Source organism: Hippocampus guttulatus, chromosome 8 (genome assembly GCF_054856545.1).
Source record: "Hippocampus guttulatus isolate MCC_2025c chromosome 8, RoL_Hgut_1.0, whole genome shotgun sequence".
NCBI classification, from domain to species: Eukaryota; Metazoa; Chordata; class Actinopteri; order Syngnathiformes; family Syngnathidae; genus Hippocampus; species Hippocampus guttulatus.
In genome coordinates this window covers 9,494,734-9,514,867 of record NC_141268.1, presented here as the reverse complement: position 1 = coordinate 9,514,867, position 20,134 = coordinate 9,494,734, and the positions used below count along the sequence as shown (strand labels likewise).

Below are 20,134 nucleotides of genomic sequence, written 5' to 3'. Positions count from 1 at the left end.
TAGTACGGATCTTAATTTGGGTCACCAGCGAGTTGGGTTCTATCACAGTTGATTTTTGGCAAAAGAAGCGGGCACACCTTGGATTGAATAGCAGTCAATTGCAGGATTATAATCCATCCATCCATTTTCTCTAGCACTTGTCATCCTAAAGGTGACAGGTGATCTGAACTCTATCACAGATAACTTTGGTTGGCAGGTGAACTGGGCCTTTTCCACAATTGCTTTTGGCGAGAGAAGCGGGGCTCCTGCATGCACTGGTTTCCAGTCAATTGCAGGTTGTATCATCTTTTTTTCCAGCTAGCCGCCCATCAGCTTTCTATATCACTTAACTGCATTAGGGTTGTGGGTGAGTTATTTCATTCTAGCTGAATTTTGGTGACAGAAGCGGGGGGGCTACCCTGAACTGGGCGTCCTATATCGTGGAGATTAATGCTGTCAAGATACATTAGTTTACATCTATTTACTGTATATCCATCTCGATCCACAAGACTATCCACTGACATCTACATTATACTATACATTCATCCCGCTTATCACAGCTGACTTTAGGTCAAAGAAGCGGGATCAACACTGGACTGATAATCATTCAATCACAAGGCCCGTACATCCCATTTTTTTCTTTCTTTCTTTTTCTAAATAGCACTTGCACTCTGTCCACAGGTGAAGTGGACAGTTTCGCGAATAATTTGCATACCTGTCAACTCATACGGTTTAGCCATAGTTCATACGGATTTTGTGGTGAATCATACGTATATGGCCGTATCGCACAAATCATACGGATTCTGAAAATTTCCGGGGTTTTTTCCCCCTAACAGGTAGTTCCGTTTGCTTTTGTCCAGAATGGTGCTAGTCTACTCGAATGCTTTCATTTCCGGTAACTTTCCAGTAAATCACGTGTATTATGGAGATCTACAATAAATATCATTGAAAATTTCGTGGGTTTTTTTCTGCCGTTATTTTGACATATAAAATGCTTTGGTATGTTCTAAGGATTTTTTGCTCTTTATAAGGATTTTTTTGGTAGTTTATACAGGTTGGCGCTCCGAAAAGTTGACAGCTATGAATTTGTTGGAAGAAATCCTTTTCTTGTGTCCCCGTTGCATGATGAGTTTGTTGAGGAGGAATTTTCCCACAGACACACTCCAACAGCTTGTTAGAAAAAAATAAATAAATTAAAAAAAAACTCCCAGAGGAGGAGAGTCCATTCCACTTCACCTGCAAGGACTTTGTTTTTCTGAACCAATTTTCATTTTATGCTAATTCCCATTGTGCGCGTGTTGTTTTTCTTCTCCCCCGAGGCGCTTTTATAATCCAAATTAACTCACGTCATGTCTCAGTGACTACAGCAAAAGAATAGCCATGATCCCAATGCTAAATCTGACAATTCCAGCCTGCAGTGCTCTTTCTTTGAGTCCTCCACCAGCCATTTCCTGCTGACTAGCCACCTAAACGGCTTCCAGAAATGAGTGCTATTATTTTTTACGCGTTTATTCTTTTACTATAGCCTCTAATGGTCTTTGTATTATTCATCACTAGTCATATGCGGTCATCAGCAGGGCTGCCTTCTGATGGCAGAATGCATGCGTTTTCCTCTGGTGGCGGAGGATGGCTCACTACAATGTCACAGGATCTCTATTACACTATGACATCTCACGTTAGTGCAATTAGCGCTTTTTGCAGTCTCGATCGTCCGCGTTAGTTACTGCTGCTGTGCTTATTAAATGAACGGTAGGCACATGTAGCTTTTCTGGAAGGATTTTGAATAAAATTACATTCATTCCAATTTTGCAACGAGATACTATACTATACTATACTATACTATACTATACATGTGGCAATATATGTGGTTTTCATGCAAGTGCGCCTGCGCTCGTCTGGGCCTAAACTTAATTTCGCCAAGGCACATTTTACTCTCGATAAATCTGTGCCACGGATGATTGTACCTCGTTTAGTGGCTGACTTTACACATTCATTTTACACACTAAGTGACAATCTTAACAAACAACAACCTGAGGGTTCTAACTTAAGAGCGCCTTTCTCTTGTCCTGCAACAAAATCATTTATCGTAGAACCAAATTAATCTCGTGAATATGCGGCATGGGATAAAAAGCATACAGCGAAGCCGTCAGCCGTTCGACGATATGTTAGATGCTTTGGAGTGTGCCAACATCTGATACGGGAGTTCCTCTGTGGGCGCCTCAAGTTGTAATCAATTGGGAAGCATGGGAAGTGACCCATTTCCTTCTTGGCTAAATAACACGTGTCGGCTTTCTATAGGCATCACAGTGAATTTATGCGAGTGCGTGTGTGCTTGCGTGTGTGCGTGCGTGTGTGGCTGTGAACATGCCGGAAGGCTCTATCAAATGTGACATTGCGGGCAACCCTCCACAGCCATCAGCGTTGTGACTTTGAGTGACGAAACATCTTAGTCATCTCTGTGACTCGTCACCATGTGAAGCAAGCATGGATGGAATAATGGATGTATAGATAGGTTGATAGATGTTCATAATTACATTTTTTTTCCTCACCCACTGAACGTAACAGATGTCTATTATTGTTAAGATGGTTATGAGGGGTGAGGCCTTTATTTGTTATTAAAAATATACATTGGTGAACTCTTGTTTACCACAGTTCCTCATAAATGAATGTAGTTGACATTTACTTACTCAACTGCTGAAACTATCAGGGTTCTAATACAGTTAAAATGTTTTTTTGGGTTGATTGATCTCTTGTGGCAAGACATCGTATTTCCTCCAAAAAGTGGCTCGGGGCATTTATGCACTCACCCGCAGAAAGTAGGTGATGTTGATTTGGGGGAAGACCTTTGTTCGTAGTTTTTGTGACATGGGATACTAAGAAGGGCCGAGAAGATACGAGATCCACTTAGAGATTTTCTAATGGAGGTTCAAACTCAGATCTCTTGACAGTGAGGCAGACATGCCAACCACTATTTTACTGTGCTGCCCGAATGCTACATGATATTCATTAAAAAGATTATAAGATTTCAGGAGCGGAAACAAAGCCAGCTTTTAAATCTTTTTCTCATCTGGTCACCCTTGACTAAATGCCTTCTGATTATTCTCTACACCGTCCTCTCCTATTCATATGCTAAGCGCATTTTGTGTGTGTGTGTGTGTCTGTGTGAAAAGTTACTAAGGAACAATTCTGGCAACTCGTTTTTCCACTTTTGCTTGTATTTTGTCAATGGGGAAAAAACACCTCATGTGATTAAAACAAGTCAAATTGAAACTGCGAGCTGAATTTTTAACGGCAAATCCTCGAAATGATCATCAAACACTAGCATCACGCTCCACCACATGACATAGGCAAAAAATCTTGGGAATTTACTGTCACCCATCTTTCTCATAGGGGTTGAAACAGTAAAGATTTTTTTCCTAGTTGACTAGATTGTGATGAAAAAGTCAATTGGCGATGTTTTTGTGGTGAGCAGTATACTACAATACAATACAATACATCCTGATTTATATAGCGCTTTTTCAACAGCTGTAACAAAGTGCTTAAGAAAACAGTTAACATAAAGTAAAATAATAAACACAACACAGTCCTTCCCCCTTTTTTTTGTGGCACTGATGAGTTTCTTGTGTACACACAAGATTTCAACAGAGCAGCATAGAACCAAATAAAAACAAATATTTAAAAATACAACACACTATGATCCTGATGGACTGGTAATATTAGTGTGTGTTGTTTTTACGTTTAATTTGTCATTCTTTCTTCATAGGACTAATAATTAACACAAGAATTCCCAGAGGGATCAACACCAGTGTATTTTCCCCAGCACCATGCATGACTACAACTATGCAATCTGCCCTGAAGGCTGTTTGCCAGTCAACTGTGCTTTGCTGGACCTCTCAGAGGAGTGAATCAGGGGGGAAAACCCCCCCAGAATGTTCTGCTAATACACTTTGACTCGCAGTCATAATGAAGAGAGCTGATGTTGTCTGTTGTGGCTGCAAGCTTGGCGTGTGTGTGTGTGTGTGTGTGTGTGTGTGTGTGTGTGTGTGTGTGTGTGTGTGTGTGTGTGTGTGTGTGTGTGTGCGTGCGTGCGTGTGTGTGTGTGTGTGTGGATATCTATATCCATATCTATATCTGTATATAGATATAGATCTCTCTCTCTCTCTCTCTCTGTATATATATATATATATATACATATATAAAAAAACAAGATAGTGACTAACGGAAACAAAGCGCCAGTCGGTCAAGACGAGGAGACGAGCCACTGAGCGGCCTCCTCATCTGCCTCAGAATGTGTGGGTGGCTTAATCTTTTTATCTCACATAGCTCAGCCTTTCAAATATTTGGCAATATGTCTTGAGGGAAAGTGGAAAGTGGGAATGCTTTGTGTTGAAACATTCTTCCAGCAGTGAACTAGATGTCCATTTCAGGACAGTGGGTCCAACTTCGGTTGGTTTTTACTTTTGATTTTTTTTCAATCCATCCAATTTCTTCACCACGTCCTCATTAAGGGTTATGAGTTGACTGAAGCCTATATCCCCAATGACCTTTGGTGAGAGAAGCACAATCCACCCTGAAGTGGTGGCCAAAAAGTAAAATGCACACAAAATGAACAATTCATGCATCCTGAGTGAGGAGTAGGGCCCCAATTGTTTTGTCCTTTGATTATATGACTGTAGCTCCAAGCCAATATTTGTGCGTCTGCTTGTGCTCACTGTAAGTGACATTTCAGACTCATGTAATTTGTCACCCATTTAAACTGACGCATTGGCCTTTCGTTGATAAGTGACCTTTTGCGGCTGAACAGATGGAAAATAGCTTGTCAGCAGATTCTGATTAGTTTATCTGTAATTACCTCAGATACTTCCATAGTATTACATGCATTTTAACTTAACCGAGATTGAAACGGAGACATAATTAGTGATGCAACAATTCATTGATTAATCTGTAACCAATCAATTATCAAATCAATCGATAATTAGTTTTAATAATCGATTCATTGTTTAGATGCCATTTTTAACTTGATGTTGTCCAAATCTCAGCAGTAAATATTCTCCCAACACTGTAGTCCTCTCAGAGAGCAGATTCTTTGGCACTCTTTGGCGCTCCGTGTAAAAATGGCAGCATCCTCAGAATCATTGTGGAAATCAATTCATTGCACAATTTATCATCATTATCATCTTAAAAACATTTTAACAGCAACCCCCTGACCGTGTAGCACAACTATTGGTGGGGGCCACACACGGACACACAGTCGTGGGTGCAAGGCGGTCTCCAATTGCTGACCTCACATGCACGGACAACTCCCATCTTCTGCAAGGGGAGATCTTGCAGTTTACCTGCCAATGTCATTCCCTGACCCAAGCAAGTCTGTTTCTGTTTCTGCAATGTCAAGCACAGTGTGCACTAATCATAATCATTCATGTGTGTGTGGGGGGGGGGGGGGTGGGGGGGGTCTTCACTATTCTGCTATTTATTTATTTTTGTCTAAAGGGATGGAAATTAAAAACATCCTATTTTAAAATCCAGTTCACGGTTTAATCGACAAAATAATTGACAGATTAATCATGATTAAAATAAGTATTTGCTCTCAACATAGTAGTGCCTTAAAATACTGTAACATTCACAATTTTGTCTCCTTTAAAATGTTGTGGTGTCTTATATCTTGTCATGTTTCATTTCTACTCCATGATGCCTTAACGTCTCCTGTCTGCTTTGACTTCTAACATTTACATTTCATGTTTCATGTCGTCTCAACTTTCATTGCTCATGTTTCATTCCTCTAGTTTCATTTCTCATATTTTCTCTGATTCTTCATGTGTAATGTCTGCTGTCTCCAATCTCGTGATTCATATCTCCTGTCAGGTTCAGAACTGAACCAAATAATGTCTTTGGGACCCAGAAATGCAGGCTCAGACAATATGCGACAACTAAAAATATATCGCGACTATGAATAATATCGAGAGTTCTAGAATGGAACAGTTGGAGCATGACAGCAAGCAAGGTCAATAATCTGGCAAGGAGCAGCAGAAGTCTGAATCCTTCAATACAAGGCTAATGATGACCAGGACAGGTGTGCCGACTGGAGGGAAACGCCCTTCACTCCAGCTGGGGCAGAAAATTGAACAGGCTCTTCAAGGTTCATGTCTTATGTCTCTTCTTTCATTGTTCATATTTCCCGTTTTATGTTTCATATCTCACGTTTCCGGTCTCATGTGTCATCTTTACTGTCTCAAGATGGACCTTTTTATGTTTCAGGTCTCATGTCTCTAGTTGAATTTTTCCATGTCTACTGTGTCATCTCTTCTGTCTCATGATTTATGTCTCATGTTTCAGGTTTCGTGGTCCCCGTCTCCTGTTCCATAACTCGTGTTTTAGATTTCATGACTGATTTTTCAAGTCTCATGTTTCATCAGTGACATCATATAGTGCTGTCATAATGATTGACATGTCTCTCTTGAATCGGTGATGCCACAGTGGGGACTAGAAGCATTCCTTTTATGCTCGGTATACTGAATACACCCCAACATTTTTTTGGTTAAACTGCTATGTAAGGTGCTTAACTGAGATTGTCACAGGTCTCATATTATGTTTTATTTATTTGTAATTGTAATGCCTTCAATTACAGCAAAAAAGCAATTCGAATAAGACTGGCTCAAGTGCTACGTTCCACCTCCCTGCTCTTTAAAGACATTTCTCCAGCTTGATGATTCCTCACTCGCTGCCGTTCTCTTTTTGGCAGCCGCATGCACTTTAATTGTATTGATTATTCCTCTCACATGGGACTTTATTCCCCAAGAAAATGACTTCAGCAAGATTATGCATAAAGAATAAAATGAGCAGGCTGTGGTTTCCCGAAACCTCCACTCAAGGGGAAGACAGATCTTCATTAAATCTGGAGGCTTTTTAGACATCTAATTCATTTCTGAGAAAGTGTGACACAGATGGTTCTTGTGCCTGACACTTCTTTTCTCTAACATCTCATTCGTCAAGTTTGAGGATTCATGTTTGGCACTTACTGTATCGTGGCTTTTGTCATCATGTCACATGTTTCATGTCTGATGTCTAATTCTCACATCAAGCATCTGTATTATTTTATTATATTTTTCCCTTGATTTCCTTTAGTCCTCCTTCCATCTTCCTGCATCTAGTCTTACACTTCCTGTGGTGGACAGCGGCGATTTTTTTTTGGTCCGTGTGGACAATTGACACAGGACTTAGTGTTTATCTGAAACCCTCCATAAAATCAGAATCAGAATCATTTTTATTGACCAAGTATGTAGAACACACAAGGAATTGGACGCCGGTCGTACTGGCTACACGAGTATTATCAATAAGAAGCACCTACGATAAACAAGGACATGACAAATAAGTATGGAAAGACTTTCTGTAATGTAAGGGGACCATTGTGCAGGGACCATTGTGCAGTAGTAGTAAACCAATGTTAGCTGTGCGACAATGTGCAGAGTCATCATCCAGCGATATAGTGATCAGTGGTGCGATATAAAACTATGACGGTTGTGCAGTTGGTGCAGATAATCGTTGCACCATTTTTAAGTGACATGCTGCAGGGTCTGTCTGGACCGGAAGAGCTGGATGAAGTGACTTGCGATGGGTAAAGTCTGGGCTTCTTTGCTAGGGCTACTGCCTCCGTGACGCCACCCTGGGTAAGTGGAAGTAAATGAATGGATGGATGGATTAATGAATGCGTCAATTGGATACCAATTCCGTATTTGCCACACTTCCCTCTCAAAAAGTCATTTGCGATAGGCTCCAGCTCATCTGTGACAAACGATATGCAAAATGGATGGATCTGCGCTGTGTGGAGTGCTGATCTGTCCAGGGTGGACTTTCCTCTCTCACCAAAAGTCATCTTAGGTTAACTGAAGATTCTAAGATTCTGTCTACAGGTGTCCAATGTGAGTATGAAAGGTTCGTTGCCCACATATGCTCTTTGACGGGCTTCTAAGGGATGGATCTGATGCAGATGGATGAAAGTCATTTTCACAGTATGGACTGGGGCTTGATTAACTTTGTAAAGGGAGGGTTTTTGATACACCGGATCTCATTAGATTGTGCAAGTACAGCTAATGTTGTTGTCAGGGAAAGCCATCCCCTCCCTCTGTCACAAGCATCAAATCCCTTTATGCAACGCGGCAGCTGTAAAGTGGGAGGTCATTGTGTTATGCTGCTCCCATTATATGTCTAACTCATTCAGCTGAGTGGAACAAATGACCTTTTTATTTTAATCGCCCGCCATGCTTGGTGTCAGCATTTCTTCAGGAAATTTCATAGATTACTCCCAATCCAATGCAACGCAAAGATTCTGCCTTTATAAAGACAAATACGCAAAATGTTGATGCGGTCGTTTAATAATATGTTTGCTATTGTGCTTGCAAAGCTGGAGAACAGGCGTGTGTAAGTAATGACCTTCGAGTGGAACCTCGACGGCAGGGCGCGTCCCGCAACTGGAGCAACCAATTGGCTCTTCAGGGAACAACAGGTCATATTGAAAGGACGGCAAACAGAACCTCTTTGCTTCAGGGAACTTGGGGGAAAAGAGAAGATTGATAAGATTAAGTAACAAACATCCATTGAGAGCTTTTGCTGAATGTTTGCCAGAGTCAATATAAAATCACTCAGCGCCGATAGAAACCAATTTTCTTGGCTTATAGGGATATATTTGATAATGTGATAATGTGATGAGGAAGATTAAAATGTCAGTGGTCATATTTGAGGGGTTACACTACAAAATAGGGGACGCCTGTTTAGAAAGTAGCACTGCGAACTGTAACCGTAATGATAAACTGCATACAGGGCAGATATTACTACCTTGTTTAATTTGTCATGTCTCATGCCATCAGTGCCATGTTTCATTGTCTCTTGCTTCATGCCATCATGTGTTATGGCTCCTGCCTGATGTCTTGTGTCTCATTTCTCCTGCCTCATGATTCCTTGTCTTGAATTTCATATCTCGCGTCTCCTTTTCTCATGCTTTGTGTCATGCCATCGCATCTCCTCGTCTCATATTTCATACCAGCATGCATGATCATGCCTTCTTTCTCATTTCTGTCTCATGTCATCGTGTCTCATGCCTTCCAGTCCCATGTGTCATATCTAATGTTCCATGTCGCGTGTGTTATGTTGTTTCATGTCATTATGTTTCAAGTGCCGTATTTCGTCTCTCGTTTCAAGTCTCAAGTCATCATGTATTATTATCACGTGTCCTGCCATCATGTGTTTTGTTGTCTCTTGTCATCATGTTTCGTACTGTATGTCAGGTTTCGAGTCTCATGTTCCATTTAAGAGCAGTTTTTGTATTGGATCTCACGGTATGTGGCCAGTTTCTCTATTTCACTCCTTGTTGATTCTGCTCCTTCTCTTTGGAATTAGTGACTTGGCAAAAGCAAAAGAAAGTGAAACTTAATCCCGTTATGCTCGCTTAAAGTGATGTTTTGTGAGACGTACAAAACAGGCTGAAAAATGTTATGGAAAAGCTCATTCTGTTAACTTATTAAATATAATGGTGTAGTTGATTCAATTTTGCCGACTTGACTCCAAAATAATTGTCACGTCAACATGAATCAGTGCCAGGCTGGTGGACGCCTTTATTGTAAACAAGACAAATGCCCCTTGTGACAGATTTGATAAATAAAACCTTTATGTGATTGAAAAGGCTAAATATTACTCTTATTATGATACAAGTCACAAGTGAGACTCAGTTGCCACATGCCGTTTTTCGTGAACTGCGTTGAACAAGAAAAAAGACAAATGCTGAAAAGCAGTAGATCCCCTCTGTAGTAATACTGCGGGGGATTATTGAGTGTGCGCTTTATCTCAAAGGATGTAATCTTGGCTCAGTGTCTCCATGGATTGTATGGCCTTTATAGAAAGCATCTCTATATAGTAGATTATGTAACACTGAAAAAGATGGAACAACTGGGGATGCATAGTACATGGCTAATTGATCTACACTGGATGAGTGGCAGCAGAATTTTAAATTTAAAAGCCTATATGTTGGGGATTTTAGTGCTTTACATTAACAATGGGAGAATTTGGTCGTTAATGAAAATGGAAGTCATTATATAGCGTTTCTCCTGGCACTCCTTACTCATGATAATCACTATGGAAGTAGAGAGCCAATGTATCTGTATACCAGTATGGTATATACTGCACATCATGTATGCTACTGCATGCATAATTTGCCTTGGTAACCCAATTACTGACTAACTTACAAACTGTCTAACCAAACACACTAACAACTAAATGACTGACCAACTAAAAAAACTGATAAAGCATCTGAAACTGACGGACTGACCGATCAACTGAACTACTAAACACTGATGAATGGACTAATTTTGTAAACTACTGAATGACTGAGTAACTAACTAAATAATAGAAAATGGTTGACTGACCGACTGACTAACCTACTAACCAAACAACTCACCAACCAACCAACCAACTGACTGACTGGATAGGTAACTAGCTCATCTGGCTTGGTAACCTAATTACTGACTAATTTACAAACTGACTAACACACGAACAACTAAATGACCCACCAACTAACAAACAGATAAAACCTCTTCGACCAATCGCCTGACCTACCAGGCTAAGCTTTCCTCCAGCCGAAAGCATGCATATTAAACCGCTTTAAGATGAAAAAAACCAGACAAATCGGAATTTTGTTTGTTTGTTTGGATTGATTTTATATATTTGGTATCCAAAAGTAATCAAAAGTATCTAAGTTGCATTACTTTAATAATATAGTACTTGGATTACAGGACTAACTAAATTTTTTAACAGGTACAGTACCTAGTAACTAAGTCATCTGAATACATTTTTAAAGTAACCCAACCATGGTTATGTAGCAAACTAAACAAACCATCACTACTGTAGCTTCACTACTTAGTTCTTGGAGATTAAAAGAATCTGGAGTGACCAAAATATGGGGAAACAAAATGTACTGGTTGAAACAAAATGGATGAACATATACAGTATCTATTTTCAATTTTTCATATGAGTGCTATAATGGGCTTTTGACTGACAAAGGACTCCATTTTGGTTGCTTCCGACAGCTCAGCTATGCCGTTTGTTTGGCTGAATGCGTTTCTCCTCCTTGCAACAATATTTGCCCTACTCGCTTGACTTGGCTCAGCAAGTCCTTGAATGCTGCCTTTAATGGCTTCACCTCCAGCCTCTTGCTCTGTGTGGACCCGCAATTTGCAGCAACAAAGGAAAAAAGACACAAGCACTGCGTGATAATACATGTGTGTGTAGATGCCAGGGGATACATCCTTCATAAAGCATGTCAGTGGCAATATATACTGGCAGCTTTTATAGAAACATCTTTTATTGATGATGGCTGATGACGGGGGGGTGACCTTTGCCTTGTGAAATGTAACAAAAATGGTGTGTCATTCTTTTACAGGGGAGGTGCTTTGTGTTTGACCAGGTGTTCCCCACAAATGCCACCCAGGAGCAGGTCTACAACACTTGTGCCAAGCACATTGTGAAAGGTGAGTTCCCAGAACTAAAATGTTGCTTTCTTCTACTCTGGAACGGACGGCTTAATCGCAAGGACCTGGCTTTGGAAAAAATCTGAGTGGTTTGAAGAGCGATGCAGCCGACTGACATGGATCAATACACAATGACAAAAGTGGGCACATCAGTCGGTCAGTCATCCTACTGTTATTTTTTTAGGCAGGTCCAGTCAGTCACCATCGGCGACAGTCAATTAGTGTTGAGAACATACTATGTCAAACACACGCCCCCACCTCCCACTCAAAAAAAACAAAAAACAAAAAAACAACACACTGTGTGTGTACACATGGTGATTGGTGAAATACAAAAAATACGGGACAATGTCATTGCTGTCTGTGAGACCAAAAGGTATACAACAGCAGTGGTGCCCAACCTTTTTTGACCGAAGATCTACTTTTCAAGCCAACCAACCTTTGCGATCGACCCTTAGCGCACGTGCAGGAATACACACATGCGCATGTGCATGCACACACGCATGCCATGATGAGCAACAGCCATAACAACCCCTAACATGACTGCAACAGAAAAATAAATGAGATACAAAAGTTTGTGAGTTTTTGAAAAGGAAATCACTGCCTACCTTTGTGACAGACCTGACGCGGAGGCACGAGACGAACTTTTGCAGCGTGTAAAATGCATGAACAACTATCGGAGCTCACGTGCACTGTTTTAAAATGCTTCTCCTGGCGCTCCACATTCCCATTCTTTGCCAGTGCCATCGGTGAATTGCAGATGAAACAAACTGAATGAGAATAATAATTCTTAAAAAAGATATACCGCAACCGCTCTGATTGCAAGCTGCAATTGTGGACTGCTGACTGCTAACAACTTCTGGTGATGGAGGCCACACCCCTTTTTATTATATTTTTAATTTTTTTTAAATCAATACTTTTTTGTGAAAGTGAAACTGATAGGATGACACACAATTTTTTTTCCCATTTCCCCCATATACCCTTTGTAATCGACTTGGGACCAGTCCGTGGGCTACCGCTCGATTGCGATCGACTGGTTGGGCACCATTGGTATACAACGTTGTTTTGTTTTGTATTTTTTCAAAACTTGAGTCTGCTTATGCTGCGCCTGCGTGTGACAAGTACATTCTCAACGCCAATTGGTTGTCGCCCAAGTTGACTGACTGGGCCGGCCTATATAATGATGGAAGTATGATTGACAGACTGACATGCCCGCCTCTTGATCCAAATGACTTTTTGCCGTATTCTCGATGGGCTGTAAAAAACCCACCGTGCATGAAAAGTGAGCGGTGATGTTTTGTTTCCAATTCGTCACTCAGTTGGTTTGTTAGTTAGAAGCGGTAGGCATTTTACAACATTTTGCCGGTCTGTCATTTGTCATTCATCAGTGGTCTCTGTACCCGTCCGTCCTCCTCAGTGTGACATTTTACATCTCTTTGGTGCATACCGCCACCTACCGTACAGGAAGTGCAAAGCGTTTTCATAAATACTCAGGGGAAGATCCACTTAATCAGATGTGAAGTTTAACATTGTAGCTCCTCCCTCAATTGACGATATGGAGTTGAAAGATCTCTGCAGAGTAACCATTCGTTTTCCTCGATTTCATGATTGCCTCCAGGACTGCAGTGGACCAGGATAGTTTTGTCATGTTGTTAAATTTAGCAATTAAACAAGGAATGTGAACAACATTATGGCTGGTCTGCCTCAGCAGAGTTCTTAGCAGAGTCAATTCACTGGCTATGGCAATAAGATGCTTCCAACTAGATGTGAGAAAAACAATTCCAGTGACACGCACGTTTCCAAAAGCCCACGGCGTGGCTCACAGTCAGCTATTATCCGTGACAGTCTTTCGTCTGCCACCTTCCCTCAACAACCTGCATCTATTATTTTCCAACTTCAGGCTAACATTTTTGTGCCACGTTTGCATCAAGTGGGACGCTTGAACAGACAGCGCGAGGAAGGGGCTGAATTGTCAAGTTACATTAATTCTACGGCGTTTCGGGGCAGATGTAATGAAGAGGCAAACATGACTTGACCATAAAATCAGAAAACCTGAGAGAAAGGATTGAGCGCACTGTAGCGCCAGAGAAGTGACAACCGAGTGAGATCTTTGCATTTCTTTCATATTAGGGTCTTGTTTATATAATTTCCACTTCAGTGAGTGAGTGAGTCTGTTTTATAATTTATATATATGTATACAGCATACACACACACACACACACACATCACATTTTCCACATTTTTCAAACATGATTCTATTGTAACAAGTTGTAAAGAGCATACCGAGCTAAGTAATGCAATGTACAACAACTGTGCCAGGCTTTCAGCATCAAGGTGCAGTAATTTACATCTAATAAACCGCCTTTGTAAAGTAATCCGGCAACTCTCACCAACCCTTCTAGCAGCTAGCACGGTCGCCGCTGAACAATGGCATCAGCCGCCGTAGAATGCCGTGTCAGCGTAATGAAGCCCTATTTTAGCGCCCTTAATCAGCGATTGACCGTTATTTCAGGACGCGGTTGTGTTGTTAAAAGTCAGTCGTAAGTCGCAACAGTTTGTGATGGCAATGGCTCAAGAGTCTGGAAAAGGAGTCATGTCAGCCGTTGTGACAGGCTACCGGGAACAACTAAAAATAAAAGCTTCCCTTGGGATTGGTGTATGTGTATCATTTGGTTGGGTATGGTTGATTTTGAAGTTGGTCTAATTATCGTTTTGGCAGCGTGACACATAGAATATTGTTGTTGTGGGGCCTCGGCACTGCGGCACTAGTTAACATCTAAATTTTGCGTCATATTAACATAATACTTTGCCTAATTTACCGGGGGATCATTTTTGGGGGAGATTTTAGCTTCTTTTTTTTTGCTCACCAGTTCTCTCCTTTCTCCCACTTCTCCCAGATGTACTGGGCGGATACAACGGAACCATCTTCGCCTACGGCCAGACGGCCTCGGGAAAGACTCACACTATGGAGGTACAGTCGCAGCTCATCAATAATTTCAAAGTGATATCCCTCAGGGCAGCAAATAGAAGTAGACTTTTTTAATGGCTAAACCGAACTGTAAATCCGCTTTTCATCACGTCCCCAGCACTCGGCGGAGACAACTTTTTCCAGTTCCTATGGGAAACAACTCAAAGATCCCAACTCAGTACGACCTCTTCTTCACTCACATCTCATCTCTTACAGGGAAACCTTCATGACCCCCAGGGGATGGGCATCATCCCCCGGATCGCGGAAGACATTTTTGAGCACATATTTGCAATGGACGAGAACCTGGAATTCCACATTAAGGTCGGTTTCGACTCCGACCGTTCTCGCTTTGTCACACAGACAGTACAATATGTGCTCGGACCTGTGATGTAATAATCCGGCTGTAGGCTAAGCAGCCAAGCATCAATAAATCACCATGTTTAGAGTGCACTAATCCCCCAGTATTTGTTACGCTGCAGCATAAGGCCGTGGGAGAACAGATGAATCCAATCTCAATGTGCATGTATCACTTGCAAATGTTATTTATTTATTTATTTTTTTGGACTTGCAGGTATCATACTTTGAGATCTACATGGATAAGATTCGGGACCTCCTAGATGGTGCGTGGGTTTGTTCTAACTCTTGCCATCATGAAGCCTTTATGAACTGTACAAGCAGGATAAGAATTGAAGTGAACCTTTCAGCCATCCATTTTCTATCCTTTCTACATTATTCTCATTACAAATTGAATTGAAATTGTGGATGAGCTTCTTCCCATGCTGTCATTGTCCTCCAGTTTCCCAAAACATGTTCGGTTCTCTGAATTGTCCAAGGGTTTACATGTCACTACGATGAGTCGGCTGCCATTGAATATCCTACATAGACTCTCAAAGGGAACATGTTGGTTGTTTGTCTTTACGTACCCTGTGACTGACCGGCGACCAATCCAGGTGTACCTCGCTTCTTTTGCCAAAAGTCATTTTGAATCGGCCCACCCACAATCTTAATCAGGACAAGTGTTGTAATAAATGGATGAATGGATAGATGGATGGATGGATGGAACTTCAAGGTATCACTGCACTTCATTTCCATCTGATGGAGGCCCAAACAGACAAGAATTGGTGACAGAGAGCCCAATCAGTATGCCGAGGAGCAGATCAGTACCATTTTAAATGAAGTGGCACCCAAATGATGGATTTACAAGCACCACGCAAACACAGGCTGTTGCGAGCATCATTGTGTGGCGAAATGTAATTACAAGTGAGGAATGTGAGCCAGGAATGTGTGGAAATGAGCACAGCGACTCCATTTAACCTCCTGTGATTTGCCCCCAACAAAAAAGTTAATAAGGAGAGCCACACCCCCACGGACAACACCGCACTCTGACTCAGGCTTACGGTGAGGCGGCGCAGAGCAAACAACAACCACAATAGCAGACGGATTGTTCGATTAACACGATGGGCCTTCAATTACCGCTTGTATATCTGTCCCTAATATTTTGTCCGCTCTGGGTACTTGTCAAACAATACAAGCTAGAGGAATGCAAAGCGGTGACCTTGCACTCTCTCGCTCCACTTCTCTGCAGTGACCAAAACCAATCTGTCAGTGCACGAAGACAAATACAGAGTCCCTTATGTGAAGGTGAGTCATCCTCCACTCAGTCAAATGTGGATTTGATTTCATCACCCCTTCATCTGTACAATACTGTCTTGTGCAAAAGTAATATTCTCATGTATTGGGCCTAAAAAAAAAAAAATGCTTATTTAAAAAATTTGTGACGCTCACTGCCTTCGAGTTGTCTGCAGTGAGTGAAAAACATACATTATCAGAATCAGATCACGTCATTTGGCCATTGAAAAGGATTATAATAATTTTGCCATAATTTGTGTCAGGTCATTGAAAAACATGCTCAATTTGGTTGAGGTGAGACTCCTGAGGAATATTTATTTATTATTCATTTTATTTGGCTTCAAAATGTGTTCAGTTGGTGTTCTTGTGCCTTTACTCTTTCATAAGTGTCTATTTTGTTGAGACGTCAATTTATACTGTTCTGAGAGTCCTGCTGTTTTCTTGTTTTCAATTTTTGAAAACATCAGCAATTTGATTCAACTTGGGCAAATGGATAATATTCCACTTCTGTGCCTTCAAGAAGGACTCACTGTTTATTCACTTGTGACTTCAGTTGAGTGGAAAGCATGCTGTTAGAAGTTTGACTTAGATCAGGCCACTGGTCTAGTCATGGAACATTCTCCTGTTTTCCATTCAAGAAGTCTTCAACTGTTGCCTTCACTTGTGTCTTAAATCAATGAAAAGCATGACTTGGCCATTGAAGAGTATTCAATTAGCCTCTGAAATTTCTTCAGTTGTCACTTGTTTGTTGATTTTACTACCTTCGCCAGTGTCTTTAGGAAGTAAAAAGCTTTCTTCATTTGACTTCAAAACTTGTTGCTCAGTTGAGGGTATTTATGCCTTCTCTATTTTCCCCCAATACATAAAAACATGACCTGTTTTACCTTCGTCTTAAGCACAAAGCACACTGTATTAAATTACGACCAGACTGACTTGGCCAATGAAGAATATTCCGTTTCTTTGCATTCCAAATTTTTTTCTTCAAACCTTTGCATCACGCATGATTTATTTCCATGCGCGTGTTTTCTTATGAACCCATACTTGCGTGTGTCTTTCTTCCCCCAAAGGGTTGCACCGAACGCTTTGTCACCAGTCCAGATGAGGTCATGGACGTGATAGACGAGGGGAAGGTCAACCGCCACATCGCCGTCACGAGTGAGTTCGTTATACTTCTCCCGTTATATGCAGTAAATGTTGAATCAAAGCCGTGAAATGATGCGTCGGCCAATTCGTATTGTTCCTCAGACATGAACGAGCACAGTTCGCGCAGTCACAGCATCTTCCTGATCAACATCAAACAGGAGAACGTGGAGACGGAGCAGAAGCTCAGCGGGAAGCTTTACCTGGTGGACCTGGCTGGGAGTGAGAAGGTACGAAGTGTGGACATCAGTTAAGCATCCGTAAAGGGGATACATGTGAAATGGGAGGAATAACTATTTTATTCCATGATGAATTGGTCACTGTGCTCACTTCTAATGAAATTAAAACTTGTTATTTTCTTCATGAAAAAAAGTGCTTGAACCACATGCAAAAAAAAAAAAAAAAAGTTCGCACTTAATAGATATAAGAAACACTTGTTGACAAGCACAATCGTGAGATGTTTCTTGTAGATCATCACCAGGTTCGCACAAAGCTCATGAAAGATTTTTGTCAGAAACTCTCCAAAGTTTCTTGGCTGACGGTTGGGAATGCCAAGCTTCAGCTTTAACAAGGGGTTTTTTTCCATCTGGTTGAGGTCTACAAATTGTTGAGATCTCTCGATGACCTGAATCTGCTTCTTCTTGAGCTACAGTCCTGGCACTGTCCTTTGGATCACTGTCGTGCTGGGAGATCCATGCGTGATCCATCTTGAGTGTTCTTGGGAGGTTTTCATCCAAGATTTTGCACTAAATGGCTCTTTTCATTATCCTCATTGGAGACGTACAGCCCCAAAACACAATATTTCCACCTCCATGCTTTAGTTATGGTGTTATTAAGGTCATACTCATTTTATTTTGGCTCAAGTTGATGCGAGAAAGTTCAATTTTGGTCTCATCTGACCACAGCACAATCTGGCAAATTTAAAGGCGGGCCTCTACTGTACATGTGCCTTCTATGTTAGCAGCTGAAATCAAAATTGCCTTCAAATTCAAGTCTTGCTGTGTACTTTGAGGCTTTCTCATGATCACCCTCAGTCTACAAGGCTGGACGATCTTGCACAAAGTTTCAGACAAAAGGGCAGCTGATGCTTTTTGTGTGCTTTCCTCTTGAGAATAATGGCCTCCAGTTTTTCACCGTTCAGTCTTTTGTTGATATTTTGTAAGCCATTGCAACCTTGTGCATGTCCCTGGCATCTTTTGACATCTTTTAATCTTGCCCGTGGCGGTATAGAGATTGGAATACCAAAAAGATGGATTCCTCAAACACATGTGCTTTTTATACATGACCAGTTAAACCACATGGACACAAACTAATCTGTGGGACCCGAAAGTTTGGTTTAGTTGTCAGAGAGCAACTCACTAAAATGCACCCCATTTTATGACATTCACACCGCATGTCTTTTACCATAATCAATAAACAGCCATCAGAATTAATAAGTGAGCAGACTTGCAAATTCAGCAGGGGCCAGTGAACAATTCATCATTGTAAATCGTTTGCTATTTGAAATGACTCACTGGCCTATTATTTGCTGTATTTTCTATATAAGTGCAAATGAGAAAATATGTTTTCACAGTGAAAATCCTTTGCAAGATGTTGCCTCGGTTGCAATCGAGGTCACTTTGCCTGCTCTGGCATGAATACACAGACAAACAACATCTCTGAACTTCAACCTCCAAAAAGCCAACACTTTGCAGCGGCACTGTCAAAAGGATTACGAGCGACATTTCTTCTTTGCCCACACATATACACCCGCACTGAATGGGCGGGAGGGGGTGGGGGGTGCGGCTGCTAATGCCTCCCTGTGATGCAATGTCATGTTCAGTCTTTTAGCAATCCAATCGGTTTCTCTGTTGGAGACAAAGAGAATCCTTTTTGGAGGGGAATTTGATTATTTTTCAAGGCCTAAAAAAAGAAACGCTCCTTTCTGCTCAGAAAGTATTCATAAGAAAGTAGAATGCTAAATACGCCCCGATATGCTGTAAGAAATAGGCGCTGATGCTGCACCTTTAGCTTGCCTCTGGGAATGAATGAGCAAGTAGCTCTTTTCATCAAATGTAAATATTAATTAATTGGACTGCATTTACAGGATGCTCTGCTGATCTACCCCCTTTTCAGGCAAAAAAAAAAAAAAAAAGCTTCTCATTAATCTGTGTACTATGTGGCATAATGCGACGTTTCATTCTCAATTAAAGATAAGGAAAAAGAGAATGTCTTGCAGAAACACTTAAAAGCTGCTTGTTATTTTGGTGCTGAAATGTTTGGTGGACAATTAACCGTTTTGTTGTAGCACCAGATTCCTTAGTTATTACCGGAAAAGGAGCAAAGACCTTATCATTACTTTTTGTCTGAAATAGATATGAAACTATGCAACCCATGAAATTCAAAATTAAACAGAGAAAACCAAACTTCCCTACTTTTTATTAATACAGATTTTATGTCTATGTGTGTTTATATTTGACGTCAAATATCTCTTTTTGTGTCAGGTCAGCAAGACGGGTGCCGAGGGAGCCGTGCTGGATGAGGCCAAGAACATCAACAAGTCTTTGTCGGCCCTCGGCAATGTTATCTCGGCTTTGGCTGACGGAACGGTACGGCTGGAGAACTCTTCTTTCCCATTAAAAATATATAAAGGGGGCTACTTCTTGTTTGAATTCTTAGAATAATGTTTTTTTCCCCCACATGGTTCAACACCCTTACAGTGATGAGCATGCAGGGCATCCATTTTGACTCAAGTTGAAGTTACTCAAATATGGTACTTTCTTACTTCCCTGAAAACAGTTTCCATTTCATAGGGATGCATTATAGGCTTGTGCCGTACATGTATATGGTAATAATTACACATTTTGCTTTTCTTTGAAGTTTTCTGCTGCACTAATAGTTGTCAAGTAACCGCACTCACCTTCAAAGC

The 20,134-nt window shown here is 41.1% G+C and overlaps 1 protein-coding gene across 1 annotated transcript in view; it reads left to right on the top strand.

Moving 5' to 3' along the window:
- The window catches only part of kif5ab (kinesin family member 5A, b), an 80,195-nt gene that overhangs the window by 16,012 nt on the left and 44,049 nt on the right, over positions 1-20,134 (top strand). Inside the window, exons 2-9 of the mRNA XM_086118342.1 lie at positions 11,405-11,492; positions 14,387-14,460; positions 14,674-14,778; positions 15,029-15,077; positions 16,043-16,098; positions 17,154-17,241; positions 17,332-17,456; positions 19,710-19,814. Of these exons, the coding sequence (XP_085974468.1) occupies positions 11,405-11,492; positions 14,387-14,460; positions 14,674-14,778; positions 15,029-15,077; positions 16,043-16,098; positions 17,154-17,241; positions 17,332-17,456; positions 19,710-19,814 (690 nt within the window). The remainder of the gene's footprint in view (positions 1-11,404; positions 11,493-14,386; positions 14,461-14,673; positions 14,779-15,028; positions 15,078-16,042; positions 16,099-17,153; positions 17,242-17,331; positions 17,457-19,709; positions 19,815-20,134) is intronic.